Below are 21,280 nucleotides of genomic sequence, written 5' to 3'. Positions count from 1 at the left end.
TATGTTTACATACAGTAATAATTTCTATGATATCTCTTAGTTACCTACTTTCAAATATATTATTCGTCGATAGTTAGATGCATAGTATAACATGTTCTCAGATAAAATTGATCATAAGTCAGCCAATAGATGTGTGAATGTACAATATGGTCAGTGATGAAAATAAATATTAAAATTTAACATTTCGCACAAAGGAATCTATCGAAGGGTAGTGGATTTTTTGTATTATTGATATGGTCGAGTGTTTAGAACTATTTTTGCTAACTCGAATATTATCTTCATATATCTCTCAAGCAATTCTGTAAAAGTCAGATTAAGACTGTATCAATCAAGATATGGACCAATCTAGTCTCCCTAGCTCTCAGCATCATCTCAAGACTCCAAGTTCGTTATCAAACAATTTCTAGGAGATTTCTTACAACCTTAAATTTTGGGAGTCTTTTCTTTGGTCTGATTAGACCGGATCATAATGGACCTAACTGAAAATTATTTACCCTTTTCTTTGGTGATATGACATATGTATGAGAATATCAATTTTTTGTCAAAGAATTATCTCATAGATATATAACTATATACTTTGTTCAAAAAAAAAAAATATATATATATATATATATATATATATTACTATATACAATCCAAAAATTTCATATATATTCAATATTTTAGGTCTAGTGGTCGAGTAAAACCAAGTCCTAGCTAGGTTTGTGCATTTTACGTTGAGTCATTCGATGTATTTTTGAGTTAATTTAATATCAATACACTCAATCATTTTGGAGAAAAACATTACACCTCCGAATAAACAATCTCCACAGTGTACCGTGGCCGTATTGATACATTATTACTTATCCATCGAATACGAGGCATGATGGTAAGGTGTAAGCATGATGTTGTGCTTACCTAATTCGCCCCATCTCTTTTCTTGAGAGCCAGTCTTTTGTGTTTAGTTGTTTACTATAAATTCCTCATTATCTTCTATATTGCATATGAGAAATATCACTTTACTTTATGCATTTATTCGAAATTTCATTGGACCTATTATCGGTTTTGGCTAAATTTATATTAATAATTTTTAAAAAAATTAGTGGCTTACTACTGTCTCAAGGGTATATGTACTTGATATTCACTTTCGGTTGCAATACCATTTGTGTTTTGTTCTTATTTCTACTTGACATATAAGTAATTCAATATAACTAGAAATAGAAGGCCTCAAAAACAAACAGCGAAGTTTATAGTTTATAGAAAGAAAAGAAAAGGAAAAAAAATCAAAGAGGGAATGCCTGATTGGAGGATTTATGAAGCATACTGTTGAAATAACAACTTTATTATATAAAGTTGCAGAGAAGCACATGTCGAAGGTTCGATTACTTTTTGCCATAAATAATAGTAAACCTTATCATTTATTGTCACCGAAATTAGTATTTAACCGCTCACCATCTTTCCCAAGTCAATTGTTTTGGGTATTCAGAAAAAGTTCCGAACTTGTTATCATAAATACACGGCACGCATATATAAATATGTACATAAAAATAATTTATTGTTTGCTTATACTTAATTTTTATAGTTAAATTTCCACCTTGTTATACAGCAAAATTTATCGTTTGGCTAGTATGTATATATCTATATACAACAGTGTTATAAATTTGTTCTAGCAAGTTATTGACATATTGTTATACACAATATGAAAGTATCGAAACAAAAAAGTTTCACCAAAAAAAAAGATTTGAGAAAATAAAAGAGAGAAGAAAAAAGGAAAAAAGTAGCAGCAACGGATTGGGAGTTAGATTGAAGATCGCAATCGCACTGCCTTTTGAAATTATATACTAATTTTGACTTGGAATCACTTTAAGTGGATTGGTAATGACACGCACTTCTTCTCTCCCATTCCATTTGTGATTTGCCAAAACGTGACGCATTTTGATCCTCTTCCTCCCACTTTCAGTTTTAACATAACCCAATTATAATTTGCTTCCACAAATCATAATTAACTCTTAAGTAAATTGAATGGACTCAAATGCATTCACATCTAAACCTATGCACCATCCACATCTAAACCTACGAGCATGTATTGCATGTACAACATGATTCACGTGATTCTTGTAAATACAAATATAAATAAATCTGTTTGTTTTTTTATTCTATCTGCCTTTAGTAAGTTTTCTTACATTAGAATGTGTAGTGCGTTTTTTGTGTGTGTTAATCTTAATGAATTCTATGATTGACCGAAATTAAAAATCCAAATAAAAACTTGGTGAACTAGTGGTGGTGGTAAAGACCGAATAGTATAGTCAATTAATCTCCTATATATTAATAGAGAAGCACATTTGAGAAAAAGTTGATGTGTCGCCGCCATAGAGTTCAAGACACTTTTTAACAAAATACCCTTAAATTTTTAATTAATTACAGCTCTATGCCATTGTATTTATTTTAAAAACAATTAACTGAATAATAATTAGATATGTCATCATTTCTCACACAAATTTAATAGTAAAGCAAAATTTCACTAAAATTTACTTACAAATATACAAGTCAAAACTAATTGATTTCTTAAAATTAAAATAAATATTGATTTCTTAAAATCAATATACGTAAAATATTCTAAAAAGGCTATAAAAACATATCAATTAATATAAAGTTAATAAAAATAAAGAACATATAACTTATTAAACATATAACTTATTAACATGATCATATAAAAATGAAATGTTATATGTTAGTATTATTACCATAATAATTTATCTAACAAGCTTTCAATAGTTATTAAAATGGATTATAAAAGGAAGTATATTACCCCTGAAATATCTCTAACTCATTAAAAGAAACTTAATTCCCAATAAATATATATTTATAAATAAATAAATATGACAAAAATTAGGGGATATCATGATGTGTGATTATATATATATATCTAAGTATGTAAACTAATTAATCTCAACATTTAGTGTGCTTATTTATTAAAAATAGAAATATTGATAACCGAATAGAAATATATGTTTTAATTGTATATTCATTTATGTGCTATTAAAAATGAATAAGCCAATAACCCTTATCATTATAAATAAACTTAGTATCAAAAAAATCATAATATATTTAAAATAAGTGATTATTAGATTATGCAAAATTGTAATAGTTACTCGACAAACCATAAATATAAATTTGATTTTTAAAACACACAAAAATATATATTGCCATAAATTGTAACATTTTATAAATATTTTCTTTACCACGTTCACATATTTCACAGGTGAAATGTATTCTTACACGTATACGTTGATTTTGGAATTTCATTAATTTTTTCATAATGGCTTTTTTGGTAATAATCCGTCATTTATAGAATATATTAACAAATCGACTAACTCAAAAGATTTAAATAAAATCAAAAATATTAAATCAATAAATTAGATTATCTTCAGAAAATTTAGTTTAGAATCTGATTGTTACTAACATATAATAAAATTGAATAATTAAACTACCAAGTAATTTAATTAAATTTATGTTTGACACAAACATATATTGGTTCGAAGATAATAATTTTACTTATAATAATTTTCTTTAAATCGATTTATCTCGCACATAGTGCGGGTTGTTACCTAGTGATGTTTTAAATGGCAGGTGAAAGCAACATAATAGATGGCAAAATTGACTTAAGCATAATTCACTCATTTAATAATTTTCATAAATCAAACTAAATAATTGGAAGACAATGTGATATTAGGTACTAATTTTTGATCGACAATGTAATATATTAGGTAGGTAAAATTATTTCGGTCCAAGAAAATACAATATAGCGAACCAATGTGTTGATCAAACCACTACAGATTAAATTTTAAAAGTAATGAAAAAAAATTGAAAGAATGAAAAGAAAAGAAAAAAAAATCTATTTGCAACCCCCGCCTACCGCTTTTGGTTCGTGGGTGGATGTCCATTTGTTATAGCTTTATATAGATCAAATATAATTGTGGTTGGGGATAGTAATACTAAAATATGGGCAAGAACATCATCGGACAAGTCATACGGGGTCGAGTGTGCTGCACTCCCCCAATCGACCGACCAAAAATATCAAAAGCTAACATTATAAATCATACCTAAAACATTTACTGATCGGATCCTTGGTGTGCATTACAAAAAGCTGACAACATTTTATTTGCCTTTTTATCGTCACGATCATAATTTTCAGTATCTCTCTCTTCCTGGATGGGGTAGGTCTAGATGACTAGATATGCCTCTTATTGAATTACTACATCTAGATGTATTTGAATTAGGCTAGACAAAATCTCAGAGCTCCAACCCGAAACCTAGTTTCATAATCTTCATATATGCGTAATCTATATCTCCTTTTAAAACAAGTGTAACACTTTCTCTTATGAATTTTTTTTATTTATAACAAAGGTATATATATACACATATAATGTTGCTAATTATGTCAGTACTGCTTTTTACTGTCTAAAATAGCCCTATAGAGTTGGGAAGAAACCACAAGATTAATGATTACCATTTCCAACAAAAGGACTAATGATTAAAAAGAAATAGCTAAAAGGGTGATTTCCGTTTCTATTGGAATGAAATTTCATCATTAACTGCACTATGCAATAAAGCTTAATTATATCATAGCTTCTTTATTCTATATATGGGTTTCGGTGTGATCTTGTGGCCGGGGTGATTGTATTTTCTTTAATAATAGATTTGTTTTCCTGTTCAAATACAAGAAGAGTTGGAAATAATACACCGTTGCCTCTTACTCAGTAATCATAAATAATTTTTAAAAATAAAGAGGAAATATGTGGACCGCTGATCAAACTAAGAAAATGGTGGCCTACTACTCAACGGGTTAAAAAGTTGATTAGTCTCTTAAATACTAGTTAAAGGAATAAAAAACAAACTGTATAGCGTATATATATGTCGTCCCACTAAAAAAACTACTAGCTATCTGTCTAGAAATAAGTGAACGATTGTGAAGAATATTTTGGTTTGTATGATTGTATATAGATTAAGATTTCCGCAACTAAGATTCTACTTTCCTTGTCGGCCAGATAATTAAAACTTAACAATACACATTTCCGAATTTGAAGACAACTCTGCATTTAGTTTATTGGTACACTACACTGTATATATACACTCAAAGACAGGTATTCATATATATGATTATGAAACATATTTTGGTTAAAAATAAATAAAAATCCAACCCTTATATATAACAAAACGGATATCTTGAATGAGTTCGTTTTTATTTGCATACATTAATAATCTCCTTTGTTTTTTTTGTTTAATAATAATTTTTCTTTGTATTATTGCTCATAAAACAATTTCAATGATAGCAAGATCTAACTTTTATGTACAATGATTAGCCTAAAAACAAGTTTGTCGCTTGGTGTGTACTCATTTTTATAGTGATTTCTACATCTACAGATTATACTCGTTCAACTAGCTAATCATTTAACAAAACACTAAATATAGTACTATAGTCTATATAAGGACTGTAATGCATACACTTTTTCATCATTGACACGTGAAAATGGTCCTAGAAGAGAAAGGTCTGGGCAGGGCAGTTATGTGAAGGCAATGAGCATGAAGGTTGACTCTCGTGGATTTGCTTTTACGATTTTGGTATCTGTTTAGCTTACTGTAACAGCGTCAGAGCCGAAACCATTGTTTCGTTGATTCAAGTATTTTCTTACATACGGTTTCAAAAATATGTAGTTTCATTTTCAATGTTACACATGCAATCTTATAAAAGTTCCGTACATGTATATTATAAATCAAAAGAGTCGATTGGAGTACAAAACAGATAATATATATATAAATAATATTTTTTTGAAATTATATTTTCGGAGACTAATAAATTTTCGAGTTTTCAAACTATGTAACTGAAACAGTACTGAAATGAATTACGATTATTATCCGAAAATAAGAAAAATACATTTCCAATGACATTCATCTACGAATAAGTTGGAGGCTTAGGTGACAAGGTGAGCACATAATAATTCCATAAAATTATTGTTGCGTAAAATGCAAGAATCGGGACCAAATTTTCAAATCATTCAACTCAATTATTTTCCTAGAAATCGTCTGTAAAATAATTTCGCAACAAGACACTAATATGACAATTAATTACGATTATTATGAGCCTTTTAAGTGAGTGAGGTTTTGGGGAAAAAAATGAAGGTTGTCAACGCTTGCGGTTGTCCTTTTCATATTTAACGTATGTGTTCGACTTTATGGTTTCTAATACGCCTTCGAAATACACTTTTTTTTTTTTTTTGGTTAAACCGAAATACACTTTTCTTAGTCTTTTTTGTTCTCTCCCAATTCGAATTTTATTACAGACGTATGAAAACAGAAATAGAAATACTATTATACTCAAAGCTTGTAAATTGTGTTACGTAACCGATTCCAAGAATATAAACCGAGCGAGGAATTGAATTCCGTTAGATTCTTTTTTACTGTAATGAATCCAACCGGAATTAATGTAACCCACTCGGTTGTTTTACAAGACACAATAATTCGCGTTTTGGTTGTTGAAGAAATCAGATTTTTTTTTCATTTATTTATTATGGAAAATTTTGACTTATCCGTATAGTTCCAAAAGATAAGTATTACGGCCTATCATTGACTACCTAGTTTAGTTGACCTATGTTTACGGTTGAGATGGTACGTATACGGAACAACGTAAATAAGTTGTTAATAAACTGTTATGAAATGTTCAACGTAAAAATAGACATAAAAAAAATAACCAAACAATAAAGACCTATATGTCTGAAAAGTTCTCTACAATAAATCAGATGGTTTACAGAATCTTTGCTTAACATCCTAATAAATAAAAAAAAATCATTTCCAACTGGTACTCTGGTAGTAATAATACTTTAGGAGGGTTATTAAACGGATATTTTATATATATAATTTTCGTTTTTAGAAGGGGCTAAACAAAGGGCGAAGATATTCACAACTCATATCGATTTATTAAATTGTATATGAAATTATTTGTTTTGTTTGCTAATTATTGGGTTTGTCGAATGCAATACTTTCCGTAAGTACAATACATGTGCCACTAGACTTTTTGGATAAGAGACCTGGTCGCTTACAGAATGATCACAAAAGATATGCCTAACATCACTCACCATCACATAAATAGCCTAAACCTCAACAAATTTTAAAGCATAGTTATTTCTTCTCTACTTATAAGGTTTTAAAGTTTCGATACAAATATATTGACAAATATGTGGAAAGTTACTAAGTATCGCAATTTCAGTAATTCAGCTCAAACAACCCACGCAGTAAAATTTCCGACCATTGTCCTAAAAATATTTAAATCAAAACTACCATTAGTTATACAATATCTTAAAATTTACATAAATATATCATAGTTTTTTCTTTTAATGATCTTGGTTTAAGATGGATTTGATATGGTTTTATACACCGGTGTGCCATAATGCTAAATTAGTTTCCCAAACTTACAATCACCCATATGATTATGAAGTTTTTTCTTTGTTTGACTTCATAGAGACGTAGACTGCCAGTACTATGAATCTTGGACTAGAGGCATTAATTCTTTATATAAATTGTTGATCGTAAATTCTTTGACAACTACAAGCAAATAATTATGGCAAAACATATGCTTGAGGGTTTTTGTTGTGGACCAAAGTTGTAAAATGAAAGGGATTATAGTTGAATTGAAAGCTCAAGTTGATGAAATTGAAAAAGGACCCATCCTTATTGGTGTCTTGTCCAATTAGTATCACTATCATCTCACAAGATACTAATTGTCTAGGATAAATATTTATTACTAACGAATAAGGAAATATTTATTTATTTATTTATTTTAAAAGCTATATTTTATGCTTATATATTAACCAAGATGAAACAAGCAATGAAAAACCATATGGTGGGATTTGATCCCCTTCTTTCCATTCAACAAAAAATATTATCTTTCAGTACCACTAAACCACCAATTAATTGGTCTTATTGAACATCATAAAATTTTTATGCGCACACACATAAAAACTGAACTATACATTGTGTTTTATATAGCTGGAGTATGCCTCCTCTCATAGATGCTACAATTTTTTGAGTCGTTTTTAATTCCTTAAATCCTTTTCAATTTGCCTTATGGTAGTCAATACTCAAACATGCCACGACTAGAAATAGATGCATGTACTGATGTACATATTACCATGTCAAGCGCTTCGCATACGTTCCGAATACAGATTGAGGCAACACATCGCTGATGGAGTTTTATCCACTCCAATTTTTCAGATCACCAAAATCCAACGTTTATTAACGACATATATGTGTATAAATATGCATGCATACAGTCAAATCAGATAATGAAACAGAAATGAAAATTTAATACTTGTAACACAAATATGCCAATTAATTTTATAAAAGACCAAAAAAAAAAAATTATCGCAAATTTTTCACTTTCAAATCTAATCAAACTAAATGCTTAAATAATATCAAGTTTGGCTTATTTCAGCCAACAATATTACCTTTTTTTACATTTGTAAGAAATAGCTTTTAGATGATTTCTAACTAACTTATTTATATTAAAAAATCCCATTTCATTACATTATCGAAAACAAACTTTTTATATAAGCGGAAATCAGAAACCTACAATTATTATGAGAAAAAGAGTCCACGTGCTATTGTTTTCTTATGGTGCTATTCAACATATATATTGTTACGTGAAAAATAAATCTTTTTTTTTTAAAGAAGAAAAAAAAAACTAAAGAGCAGAAGTAGACCACGCTGAAAGGTTGTAATGTAAACGATTTGTAACTAACTTTTTTATTCTGTCAATCCAATACTATGAACGAATACTAGTTAGTATCTAAAAGGTTTCATACTAACTTAACCAACAACGGTAAAAACAGAACCAGTGGTCGAAATTTTGTTAAATCGATCGAAACAAAAAACGTACATCCCACTTTCTCGTGGGTATGTGTCAGTGCGTGTGCGTATAGTACTATGTTTTAAGTGGTTAGTTAACTTGTGACGATGAAGCTTCCAAGACCATCATATTTGTTATTTCAAAATCTGTGTTAAGAAAACATTTGTTCTTTTCGTTTAAAATGTGTGTGACCAATAAATAATTTTTACATATTTTATTTCATATATTAGTGATCAATTCATATAATTCTATGCACATGTATATAGATATTATTTTCCTGCACAAAAAAAAGTATATACAGTAAAACTTCTATAAATTAATAAGGTCGTGACCATGAAATTTTATTAATTTATAAAAGTTTTAATTTATCGATAAATTAATAAAATATTAATTTATGAAGAAATTTTTTATTTTCATAATTTTTGAAAATTTTGTATTACAAAATAAGATACTTTTGTTATAATTCACATTTTTATAGAATTTTCTTAATTTATAATCTTGGCTATTTTAATAGGATTGATGTTAGTAGTTTACTTAATTATCTAGGTGAAAATAATAAATGTTAGAAATTTAGAGTTTAGAAGAAATTGTTGGTATTATCTTTCATGGTAATGATGAAGTAGAATAACATATTGGAGTGTTTTTAGAACCAATTATATGTAAAAAAACAATTATCGCAGCTAGGACTCTTATCAATTTTTTATGCGATTTGAGAAGACAACATTAAAAGTTTTTAATACAATGAAAAAGATTAGAAATGAGCTCCAACTAGAATGTAAATTCAAAAATAGACAAATAACAATATAGTTATATTTCACTAAATTTTCTTAGATATATATATATATATCTAGTTTGTATCATTATTAATTTATGATATTGTTGGGACTATATTTTTACAAAGAATTTTTTAAAAATTATTATTTTATTATTTTATCAAATTTTGTTATTTTTAACACCGGCCCAACTCGAAACCGAAAAAATTTATTAATTTATAACGAGTATTAATTTAAAGAGTATTAGTTTAAAGAGTATTAATTTATAGAGGTTCTACTGTAGATATCATTTCCAAATACATTCATATATAATGGTGTAATTTTTTTATATTTTTTATTATTATTATAATGGTGTAACTTGTGGGGAATGATAAATGTATTATAAGGATAATTTTAATTATCGTACTGTCTAATATTAAAATACGGTGAAGTGACCTTAGTGCAGTGGTAGGAGGTAAGTTCATTTGTATAAGGCACCATCACACAAGAAATTGAGTCTTGCTTCCTACGAATATAGGAATTTGGCTAATGGACTGACCAGTTGTAGTCTTTGAAAAAAAAAAAATATATATATATTAAAATGCGTGGGAAAACTTAATAAACTCGATCTCGAAGTCATAAACGTAGTTATTACACTAAGCTACCGTATAGTATAAAGTATAAAACAATTAAATTGTATGAAGATGAATAAAGAAGAAGAAGAAATAAAAAAACTAGTAGTATAGAAAATGGACGGAGAGCTTAAAAGAACGTGCCGTTATTAAGAGGGAGTGTTCTGATGGGGCCACACCACTTATTAATGGAATCTACATTTTCACTAATTTTTCTGAAATGCTTTTTAAAGAGTAACAATTTTTAATGTTCGGAAAAAACAAACTTTTTTATGAATATTATAATCACTAACAGAGCTCTCCTTCACGGCCAAATACACAAATTACTACTTTGTCTAGATTCCTACAACTCTACTTCTCCACCATCCTCTTTCTTCTTACCAATATAAATAGAGAGGTCTCTAAGATGAAGAAAACAGTCATCATTTGCCTTTGAGAGACATAGCAAAACACATTACAATAAGATAAAAGAAACTACAAATAAATATATATACGACTATTTTCTTCTTTTTTGTTGTTGTAATAATTTACTTGTAGCAACAAAATGGAGAGAAAACATCTTGAAGTTGAGTCCAAGGACCAAAACCCTTCCTCCGCCGTGTACGGTGGCTCTGCTACGGCTGTTGACTCTGCTGATGAAGATGTTCAGAATCAGAAGAAAGTCGTTTTTAGAGGCTGGAAAGTCATGCCTTTTATTATTGGTAACACAAATATTATGAATCATTTATCCATTTTTTTCCTTCTTCTAATTTAAAACCTTTATTATTATTTTTTGGTTCTATGGAGTTTTGTGATAAATTCTGGAAACTGTTTAAAACAAAAAAATCTATACTAAAAAAAGAAAAGAAGAAAAACATCAGTCTTGCTCGAAGTCTTCGAAGACTTGTTAGTTTGATTTGTGACGAGGAGAGTTGTTTTTGTTTTGTCTTGGTTTTGTCAGATTCTCTGTGTTATCTTAAACTTTGACTTAGTCAACGGTAATTTAAGACAAAAACAAGAGGGAGAGAGAGATGTCGAGATTTTATAACATATATTTGGTAAAAAAAAATAACTAAAACACACAGATTTATATAATTCTTGATTCTTAATTTGGTTTCTGATTCAACCAAAAGCAATATTTTGAAAGTTATATCACAAACCTCTATGTTTGATCAAAGTCTTACGCTATTGGTTCTTTGTTGTTGTTATAATCAGGAAATGAGACATTTGAGAAGCTTGGGATCATTGGAACACTATCAAACCTTCTGGTTTATTTAACTTCAGTCTTCAACATGAAGAGTATCACAGCTGCAACAATCATTAATGCCTTTAGTGGCACAATCAACTTCGGAACTTTCGTAGCTGCTTTCCTCTGTGACACTTACTTTGGTCGATACAAGACTCTTAGTGTCGCGGTCATCGCCTGTTTTCTTGTACTGATCCTTCCTCTTTTTTTAATCTTTAGAAGGTTTTAAAGTCATAAAAATCTGATCAGTGAATTGGGGTTTTTGTAGGGATCGTTTGTGATACTAATGACTGCTGCAGTGCCAAAATTGCATCCAGCTGCATGTGGAACAGCAGTAGATAGCGTGTGTAACGGGCCAACTGGAGGCCAGATAGCGTTTCTACTGATGGGCCTCGGGTTCCTTGTTGTGGGAGCAGGTGGGATCAGACCGTGTAATTTAGCTTTTGGTGCTGATCAGTTCAACCCGAAGAGCGAATCAGGGAAAAGAGGGATTGACAGTTTCTTCAATTGGTACTTCTTTACCTTCACATTCGCGCAGATCTTGTCGCTGACTCTAGTCGTGTACATTCAGTCTAATGTAAGTTGGACGATCGGTTTAACCATCCCGGCCGTTCTAATGTTCTTGGCCTGCTTGATTTTCTTTGCGGGCGATAAGTTGTATGTAAAAATCAAAGCCTCTGGTAGTCCATTGGCCGGTATAGCTCAAGTTATAGCGGTTGCGATCAAGAAACGTGGATTAAAGCCCGTGCAACAGCCTTGGCTTAACCTTTACAATTACTACCCACCAAAATACGCAAACTCCAAGCTTAAATACACCGACCAATTCAGGTAATAACACACACACACACCAAAAAATATTGTCACTTTCTTGATATGTTTTATGTTTACTAAAAATGCTTTCTTGTATTTGGCAGATTTCTAGATAAAGCGGCCATCATGACTCCTAAAGACAAGTTGGAGTTAGATGGTAAGCCTGCTGACCCGTGGATGCTCTGTACAATGCAACAAGTTGAAGAAGTGAAGTGCATTGTTAGAGTGCTTCCTATATGGTTTGCTTCATCAATCTACTACTTGACCATAACTCAACAAATGACTTATCCCGTCTTCCAAGCCCTCCAGAGCGACCGTCGCTTAGGATCAGGAGGATTTGTGATCCCTGCAGCCACCTACGTGGTTTTCTTGATGACAGGAATGACAATCTTCATCGTAGTCTACGACCGTGTGCTCGTACCTACCATGAGAAGAATCACTGGTCTAGACACAGGGATAACGCTCTTGCAGAGAATCGGAACTGGCATTTTCTTCGCTACCGCAAGCTTAATAGTCTCAGGATTTGTCGAGGAACGAAGGAGAACGTTCGCTCTGACTAAACCAACACTTGGTATGGCGCCACGAAGAGGAGAAATCTCTTCAATGTCAGCTATGTGGCTGATTCCGCAGCTCTCACTGGCGGGTGTAGCCGAGGCATTTGCAGCGATTGGACAAATGGAGTTTTACTACAAGCAGTTTCCTGAAAACATGAGGAGTTTCGCAGGATCCATATTTTACGTAGGAGGAGGGGTTTCGAGTTACCTTGGTAGCTTCTTGATTGCAACAGTTCACAGGACGACGCAGACCTCGTCCGGGGGTAACTGGTTAGCTGAGGATTTGAACAAAGGAAGATTGGATCTCTTCTATTTCATGATCGCCGGAATGTTGGCAGTAAACTTCGTTTATTTCTTGGTGATGTCAAGATGGTATAGGTACAAAGGAAGTGATGATGAAGTGACAACATATGAAACCAATGAAGATATCATCAAACAGCAGGACAAGAACGTTGCCTGATGATTATGTGTTTCTCTCATCTTCTGGAAGCTGTTAAGACTTCGTTTTTGGTCAGCTTCAATCCTCGTACATTTTCTTGGAATAAGCCTTAGAGAAATGAAGTAATCATATAGTTGTTCTGGCTTTTTTTTCTTTTCTTTTCTGGTTCATGTGCTAGATCACATCTCTTTCTTTCTATCATTGTGGACAAAAGAGAGATTTATAACATCAGATGTATTGCAAAATAAAAATTTGTCTGGCATTTTGAGGATTCTGTTTCTATCTTCTGTCATATTTCATCATAATAACAGAACAAATCTTAACACTCAGAAGAAGAAATTAAAAAAAAAAAAACAAACAAAAAAACTAAAGAAACTGATACTTATATGCATAATTTGTATTTAAGTTTCTAACAGCGATATTGACCTTCTTGAATGATTTTGAGACGGTTCTTGGGCTCTCTCGATGCTTCTCTCAGACGGTGTAAGCTTGTTGAATGGTTTCAATGTCAAGACCTTTTAGTCTCACAACAGATTCAACATGACCCTTCAGTGTGTGAAGCTCCCGCAACCTATCAAAGCTTAAGAAAGAATGAGACAGTAACAAAATGATTTGGTTTTGTCCTCAATATTCAAAAAGTGTTCCTTCTCAGGAAGAAAAAAGCATTGATGATTATTACCTGGCGATCTCGGCTCTTCTCTTAGCTTCTTCAGCCATTTGGGAAAGCTCATTGAAATGGGTTCGCTCTGGGAACATCTTAGCATCTGGTGCTTGCAAGCCGTGCAGGGTTCTCTGTGCATGCGCCCATTGTAGCTCCCTTTGTTCTTTTCCGAAATCCTTCTGCCTTGTGAATGCAACCTATGGAACACAAGCAGAATCCATTTGTGTCACAATCCAAGATCAAGTACAGATAGGGCAAATGGATAGAGGACAAATGAAACCAAAAATATTGCTTTTTGATGCATACCCTTTGTTCGATAACAAGATCCCAGGCTCTGCCGCTAAGGGCATAACGAATCAAGAACTTGATGATATCAAGAGGAATATAGAATACAATATTGTAAAGCCAGATGACCCCAGCCCATCCCCACCCGATTCCTTCTATTGCAGCAAAGCTCCAATTAGCATAAACTGCAATTAGAGTAGCCACCTGTTTTGGAAGAAAAAGATCACAAAATGAAACAGCGGTTTATATAACTCTAACTAGAGTGCTGACCATGGATAGTGAAGTGCCACACTGACCAATTGTGCGAGGATAAATGCTATCACAAGCCACATCCCAGGACGTTCAACATAAGACCAACTCCGTGATCGGGTCACAAAGATAAGCGCCTGACTTATGATGCTGACTTGTAGGTATATTGCAGAGGCAAGCTTTCGGAAATCATCATGTGCTGTTTTCTCAAGTGTTGAAACTCCAAAAGTTCGCTGAAATCATCATATAATAAAATCTTGTCAATAAGACACATAAAACAAGATTATGTATGTGCTCCATTAATTTCAGGTGCTAATGGAGCACATACATAATTCAACGAGAAAAACAAGCAAAAGTATTTTACTGAAGAGAGAGATTATACCGGGAAGAAGTCGGTTTTATATGCAACCCAGAAAAATATAATTGTCATCATAGCCATGTAGCTCCCAAACACAACGCCAGTTGCAAAAATCTCTGACAGTTTCCAGCTATCTGGAAGAGGGGAAGGTTTCACTCTGTCTTTTGATATTGTCATAATAGTGCCTACAAATTCAGTGCCACAAGAGTTAATGAATACAGCGGAACTCTAGAAAAACAATGTAAATCAGCAAAAAGTATAGATATACTGAAAATACAGTTTTGACAGAAATATAGAGAGATGTATGCAAAAATAATGAACGAACCATCATTCAGGATGGCGATGATAAGGACCATGAAGGGTGGAAAGTCAAACTTCCATATGAGAGCCAGTAGCATGAAGCCAAGCTGAATTAAAGATAGATTGTAGAAAAGGAAATCACAAGGAGTATCATAGACACATGAAAAATCAAGTTGTAATGCGAACTTGGGAAAAAAAGAAGACTAGGACAAAAGAAAAGCAAATGACAACTTACGACAATACGGATAGTGATGGACACCGCATATATCTGTCCAGGAAAATACCAAGCCAGATCAAGTTATTTGTTTACGAAACAAAAGAACCAATGATATTGACTTGCATAAATAGAATATTGTCTGTATTATACATTGCATGATTCCTCCATGACAATGCAGAGAAAGTTGAAAGATATGATGGAGAGCGAGAATAAATGCAACACTCACTGTATAATTTTTCATTCTCTGGAAGATAGCACGACTGGTCAAGACAGCGCTGATGATAACACTTAGACCAGGTTCAGTAAGAACAATATCTGAAGCACTGCGTGCTGCGTCAGTTGCATCAGCAACTGCAATGCCAATATCAGCCTTTTTAAGAGCAGGAGCATCATTTACTCCATCACCTGTCATTCCACAGATATGCTTCCTCGCTTGTAGTCGCTTAACTATCTCATATTTATGCTCTGCAAACCATTTCCATGACTAATTTTGGTTAAAATCCTAAGATACGCTTGATAAAGTTTTTGGAGAAACAGGGGAAAAAACAATTTACCAGGAAAAACGCCAGCAAAGCCATCGGCCTTTTCTATGAGATCATCGATGGGTAAGGCACCAATAGACTCATCCTTATGCTGTCCAAGCAAAGCAGATGAAGGGTACATGTTGGTTCCCATCCCTAAACGGCGTCCAGTCTCTTTTCCTATAGCCAACTGATCCCCTATAGAATGTAACAAACCTTTAGCAAAGACAAACAAATACAGAAAAGAAGAGGCATAACTCAACAACATTGCAAAGAATGAGAAAACTGTCCTGATTAAGGTGTGTCAATTAGAATAAGGATATTACATGGAAAAGCATCATAGACAACAAATGTATATGGAAGGCAAAGAAAAAAAGACATATTGACTTTTAAGGGAGACTACTCAAGTTCTGAGTTGAACAAAAAATTCACCTGTGATCATTTTGACATTCACCCCAAGATTTAAAGCCCTTCTAATTGTCTCGGCACTGTCATGCCTAGGTGGGTCAAAAAGAGGCATGAGACCTATAAATTGCCAAGGGCCTCCAGCACTTTCCTTCGTCCCTTCCGGAACTTCCTGCAGAAGGCCAAACACTTCCAACCTTGAATCTTGTATCAACTTACACTAATATATCCTGGGAAACTTGAGGTGCTAGTCTCCAATTACCTGGTATGCCACGGCAAGAGATCGCAAACCCCGTTCAGCGAACTTGTCTATTACAGCATGAACTCGACGCTCAATCTCTGCTGTATTGTGCGCAAGATTTAGGATCTGAGAAAACGGCAATAGAAGGTAATAAGACTATGCTCAACACCAAATTTTTTGAAAAGAACATATATGCAATCAATAGCTTACTTGCTCAGGTGCACCTTTGCTGACCCTATGCATTTTACCATCACTGTCAATATATGTAAGAGCTGTCCTCTTATCAGTGGGATTGAATGGAAGAAAGTGAACCTCTCGAACACCAGCTCGTGCCTACAGAAAGCAATATTGAGGAAGATTTAGACTAACAGTGTAGTTCTGTAGCAATTAGTATAAAAAAATGTTTCTGTAGCTAAACCAGTATTACCTCTTTAGGGTCAGCAAGCATCCCAACTATAGCAGCATCGATGGCATCCTGGTTTTCCAGTCTAGAGGCTTGAGCTGCCATCAGGACTACTGTATCCGCATCCACTCCTTTCGTGAAAACCTATATACATAAAACTTGCACTCATTCAGAAACAGCTACCGTGATCCTGGATCCTGCAAAGATGCATTTATTTAACCAAGCCCACATTACCTCGATAAGATTTTTGTCAACGGTAAGCTTGTTCAATGTTAAAGTTCCAGTCTTGTCGCTGCAAAGCACATCCATGCCAGCCATTTCCTCAATCGCTGTCATCCTCTTGGTTATTGCTCCCTGTGATATATATCAGAATATAATCATACAGCCATTAAAACACACAGAAATTTCAAGCAAGTTCATTCAAAACAAAATTCTTTAAGAAATTAAAAGACAACAAAATACAAAACAGACAGAACTAATGTGGATCTGGCTAACCTGCTGAGATAGTCTATGTGAGCCAATGGCCATGGTCACAGACAGAACTGTAGGCATGGCGATTGGGATACCACCAATGAGAAGCACAAGAAGATTATCAATTCCAGGACGATAGTCTCGGTGTTGAATGGGATACATCACGACAATCTCAATGATCATCCCCACTGCAATAGAGCAAATGCAGAAATTCCCAATAGCAGTTAAGACCTGAAACAAAACAGATATAAATATTAATAGAGTTTGAACCAACTCAAAAAGGAAACAAAGATACACCATACAAGATCTCAACAATGAGAATTTTCAAAAACATGTAAAAGAAGCATGCCTGCTGGAAATGGCCAACTTGGTTGGTTGTATCGACAAGATGCGCAGCCTTTCCAAAGAAAGTATGGACTCCCGTTGCAATGACAACTGCTTCAAGCTCTCCCTGTTTGCAAGTGGAGCCAGAATACACACCATCGCCTGGACCTTTGGTTACTGGTAGAGATTCACCGGTAAGAGAAGACTACAGAACAAAGGGTTCAAAAGAGCTTCAGTACAAATTCTTAATTTGGAAAGTAAGAAAAACTTAGCAGTATAACATCCAAACAAGTGGCTAATGATTGAAGCTACGTGCACCAACAATATGGGTCATCAGGGTCAAACCTGATCGATCTTAAGGGGATCACCCTCGAGAAGGCGAGCATCAGCTGGAACGATATCCCCAAGCTTGATGCTGATTATGTCACCCGGAACAAGAATTGCAGCATCCTGCTCACCCCACCTTCCATCTCGAAGAACCTTCACAAAATACATTAAGCAATTGGTAAACCACAAATGAGTAGCTAAGAACCAAACAGACAAACTGACATATCTTAAGACAAATTCAGAGCAACAACCTGAAAACAAAGAAGCAAAAAGCAAAAAGATCAAACCTTTGCTTTAGGGGCAAGACGTGCCATAAGAGCAGCAGCAGCATTCCCAGCGTTGTTCTCCTCAATGAAACTGATGGTGGAGTTTATCACAAGAAGAGTAATAATACCAACAAAGTCTTGCCAATCAGGAGGTTTCCCCTGGTAAGCAAAGCATTATTAAAGAACACAAACATAATGAAAAGAAGTTAACTTTAAAAGATAAAGAGTCTAGAATGTGCTCACTCCTCCATTAGCAAGAGCAATAGCCATGATAGCAGCAGCTTCCATCACCCAAGAAAGAGGATTCCACATGAAACCAAGAAATTTCAGGAATTTGCTTTCCTGCAAAAAAAGAAACTTTTGCTTCAGAACATCGAAATTATAATCTTTTGGAGCTTACAGAGCTAAACTCTAGAACCCTAAATTCCAGAAAACAAGAGAAGAGAAGAGAAGGGAAGGGAAGGGAACCTTTTTCTCTTCGAGCTTGTTATGGCCAAAGAGAGCAAGCCTCTCATCAGCAGCCTCAGTAGTGAGACCTTCTCTGCTACATCTCAGACTCTCAAAAACTTCATCAATGGGCACATTCTCCTGGTAAAACAGAATTGCTTCAGACTCTTTCTCTTCCCAGATAAAGATAACATCAGACAAACAAAACCAAAAAAAAAAAAAAAAAAAACCCAAACTTTTGAGTAGATCTGTTACCAGATCCACCGTTTCTTTCAAAACAGCCTCAAGGACTTCTTCCTTGTCTCCCATATTCTCCTGCTAGCTCTAAACTACACAACAACAAAAAAAAAAAGACAAATTATTACAAATTCGCCATGGGAAACACCACCAAAAAGCTTCGAAAATATCGAGAAACAGAGAAGCAGAAACCTGTTTCTTGAGGGTTGAAATCCTTATCTCCTTCTTAGACTTTTGAGGTTGTTTTTTTTTTTTGGGGGGTGTCAGAAAGAAGAAAGAAGAGTAGAGAAGAGAGGATGAGAAAACCGCTAAAGGTTAGTGGCAGTATGGGAAGCTAACACACACACTCCGACCTCTCTCCCTCGCCCCACAATTATATCTCCTTTTTTATTTTAATTTAATATTCTTAGTCTTGTTTTAGGTATCTTTTTTCTTACTTACATTTTCAACCTTTTTTCTCCTTGCGTCAAAGTAGGATTCAGTAGACCTTCTTAACAAAAATAAATTAAAATACACTCGATTAGGAAATTAATTACTTGATTAATTACAATCTGAAATATTCTCTACATATCTGACTCCCTTAAATACCTTTCTCTTTTTTTTTTTGTATTTACAATGCAAAAGTACAGCTGTAAATATTTTGTATTTATTATCTGACTATCTATTTTTCCTTTTTTTCTGATAACAAATCTTAATCATCTTTTTTTCCTTAATTAAACACACTAAAACGTTATATCATCATCAAACTAAAGCAAGGAGAGTTGCCGTATTTAAAAAAAAAACGGGGGTGTTTCATAGTTAAGGTTTTGCATTTGTTGTTGTTGTAGCCTTGTAGGCGTCGATGACCGTTGGGATTTTCATAAAAATTAAATAGTGCATCACATTACATTGTACTGTAATAAATAAAAAAGCAGCCATGTGCATCAAAAAAAAAATGGTGGCCAAATGCGAAGAAGAGCTCTGATGCTCGCTTTTGTAAAACCGACACGTGTCCATGAGAAAAAAAAACAAGAACACAGTTCACAATTTACAACACACGCCAAAACACAACCCACGTGACGCAGACCTTTTTCTTCTTTTTCTTTTCTTTTCGAGATAAAGTTGTGTTTTTTGTTTATTTTCCTATACAAAAATTTAAAGTACACCATGTTCCGTACGGTACCCGTCCGTAAGAATAAGATCGAGAGTTTTTTTTTTTTTTTTTTTCCGCTACATAACCTTTTTTTTCTAGACGTCTCCTTTTTTTTTTTTTTGCAACTTGTAACGCATTATTTAGTTTGATTGATAATTTCATGCCTTTTAAGTCTTTTTGAAATTCGTCTTTCGAGATTCGATAATGGAAATTTGACTAGGAGATCATCCATTTATATCAAAGGTTTTTTTTTTTTTGACAATTAAGTATATCTGTATATACTTACTTATCAAAGTTAAGTCACCTTTTAATTTTTCTTTTGGCTTTTTCCTCGGCAACGCCAACAAATATACAGTTTTTACTTTTAGCTTTTTATCGTTTTATCATTGTGTTGTTTTAATAATCAAAATATACTGCTGTGGTGTTCTATCCTAAGGGGGATCAAAATATATATCTTGCTAGTTGCTTCTAGGGAGTAACAATAATGAGTTGGCTTGTAGTGGATATCATTTGTATTTTGTATGATCAAAACTATTGTATATGTAAAGATTCAAAAGTTCCTATAGCTAATTGACTTTTTCTAAATGATTAAAAGACGGGTGTATATGGATTTTGATATGCATAAGTTTGTAGGGGAGTAGGGGCACTTGTGAATTAGTAGCTATGGTCATGTCTCTAGCTCTGATTGCGTTTATGCAACGGAAGAAGAAGAGGTCGTCAAAGGCAAAAAGAAGAGGAAGAAGAAGACAAAAAATGAGGTTCAAGTGCGTTTCAAAGCAAGCTATGGTCTTCTTTTATATATCCGTTCCCGATATTTTAGCAATCATATCGTTATCTTACGGTCGATCGCATCCCCACATCGACAACCTGGTCCTCGTCTATACATGAGTTTGGTGGACCACTTGGCGTGTAATTCAATGGAGGGTTTGCCACAACCCCCCGTGAGTCTTTACTGCTGTCATTGTCTAGTAGTTGTGCTCAGTCTTTCGACCAAGATTTGACAATTCCATGGATGGGAGCGAGGACCCAACATGGTGGTTCTTCTTCGAGGCTTGATTTTATACAATGTTTGCAGAAAGGCGTGTATCTAATCCCACCACCAGACAGAGTGTAACCTTAGCCGTCGTCAATTCCAACATCTTT

General features: G+C 33.4%; 2 protein-coding genes across 5 annotated transcripts; one reads left to right on the top strand and one right to left on the bottom strand.

Moving 5' to 3' along the window:
* Positions 1-10,485: 10,485 nt before the first annotated feature.
* Positions 10,486-13,564, top strand: LOC104726867 (protein NRT1/ PTR FAMILY 2.11). The gene is made up of 4 exons (XM_010445817.3): positions 10,486-10,966; positions 11,460-11,677; positions 11,759-12,318; positions 12,405-13,564. The coding sequence occupies exons 1-4, from the start codon at positions 10,810-10,812 to the stop codon at positions 13,312-13,314; spliced, it is 1,845 nt and encodes a 614-aa protein (XP_010444119.1). The 5' UTR covers positions 10,486-10,809; the 3' UTR covers positions 13,315-13,564.
* LOC104726868 (ATPase 11, plasma membrane-type) lies at positions 13,511-19,587 on the bottom strand. 4 transcript variants are annotated; one of them, XM_087473580.1, is made up of 22 exons: positions 19,198-19,587; positions 19,024-19,097; positions 18,790-18,909; positions 18,565-18,663; positions 18,343-18,480; positions 18,074-18,208; positions 17,754-17,933; positions 17,429-17,635; positions 17,168-17,287; positions 16,958-17,077; positions 16,741-16,863; positions 16,552-16,656; positions 16,317-16,461; positions 15,918-16,082; positions 15,590-15,828; positions 15,382-15,414; positions 15,172-15,253; positions 14,871-15,031; positions 14,536-14,721; positions 14,261-14,443; positions 13,973-14,151; positions 13,511-13,864 (listed from the first exon to the last, which is right to left on the bottom strand). In XM_087473580.1, the coding sequence occupies exons 2-22, from the start codon at positions 19,075-19,077 to the stop codon at positions 13,768-13,770; spliced, it is 2,871 nt and encodes a 956-aa protein (XP_087329706.1). In that variant the 5' UTR covers positions 19,078-19,097; positions 19,198-19,587; the 3' UTR covers positions 13,511-13,767. The 4 variants fall into 4 exon arrangements, with proteins under 4 accessions (XP_087329706.1, XP_087329705.1, XP_019088359.2 ...); XM_087473579.1 differs by having other exon boundaries at positions 13,511-13,873; positions 19,198-19,468; XM_019232814.2 differs by having other exon boundaries at positions 19,024-19,092; positions 19,198-19,424.
* Positions 19,588-21,280: the final 1,693 nt, after the last annotated feature.

Source organism: Camelina sativa, chromosome 11, assembly GCF_030686135.1.
Source record: "Camelina sativa cultivar CO46 ecotype springtype chromosome 11, ASM3068613v1".
NCBI lineage: Eukaryota > Viridiplantae > Streptophyta > Magnoliopsida > Brassicales > Brassicaceae > Camelina > Camelina sativa.
Note: the sequence above shows the minus strand (reverse complement) of the source record. Positions and strands in the feature narration are given on the sequence as shown.

Coding starts and splice junctions, on each gene's coding strand:
- LOC104726867 (XM_010445817.3), top strand. CDS start 10,810: ATGGAGAGAAAACATCTTGAAGTTGAGTCCAAGGACCAAAACCCTTCC. Junction 10,967..11,459: donor AGTCATGCCTTTTATTATTG/GTAACACAAATA, acceptor TGTTATAATCAG/GAAATGAGACATTTGAGAAG. Junction 11,678..11,758: donor CGGTCATCGCCTGTTTTCTT/GTACTGATCCTT, acceptor GGGTTTTTGTAG/GGATCGTTTGTGATACTAAT.
- LOC104726868 (XM_087473579.1), bottom strand. CDS start 19,077: ATGGGAGACAAGGAAGAAGTCCTTGAGGCTGTTTTGAAAGAAACGGTG. Junction 17,636..17,753: donor AAGTTGGCCATTTCCAGCAG/GCATGCTTCTTT, acceptor GTTTTGTTTCAG/GTCTTAACTGCTATTGGGAA. Junction 16,083..16,316: donor GAATGTCAAAATGATCACAG/GTGAATTTTTTG, acceptor TACATTCTATAG/GGGATCAGTTGGCTATAGGA.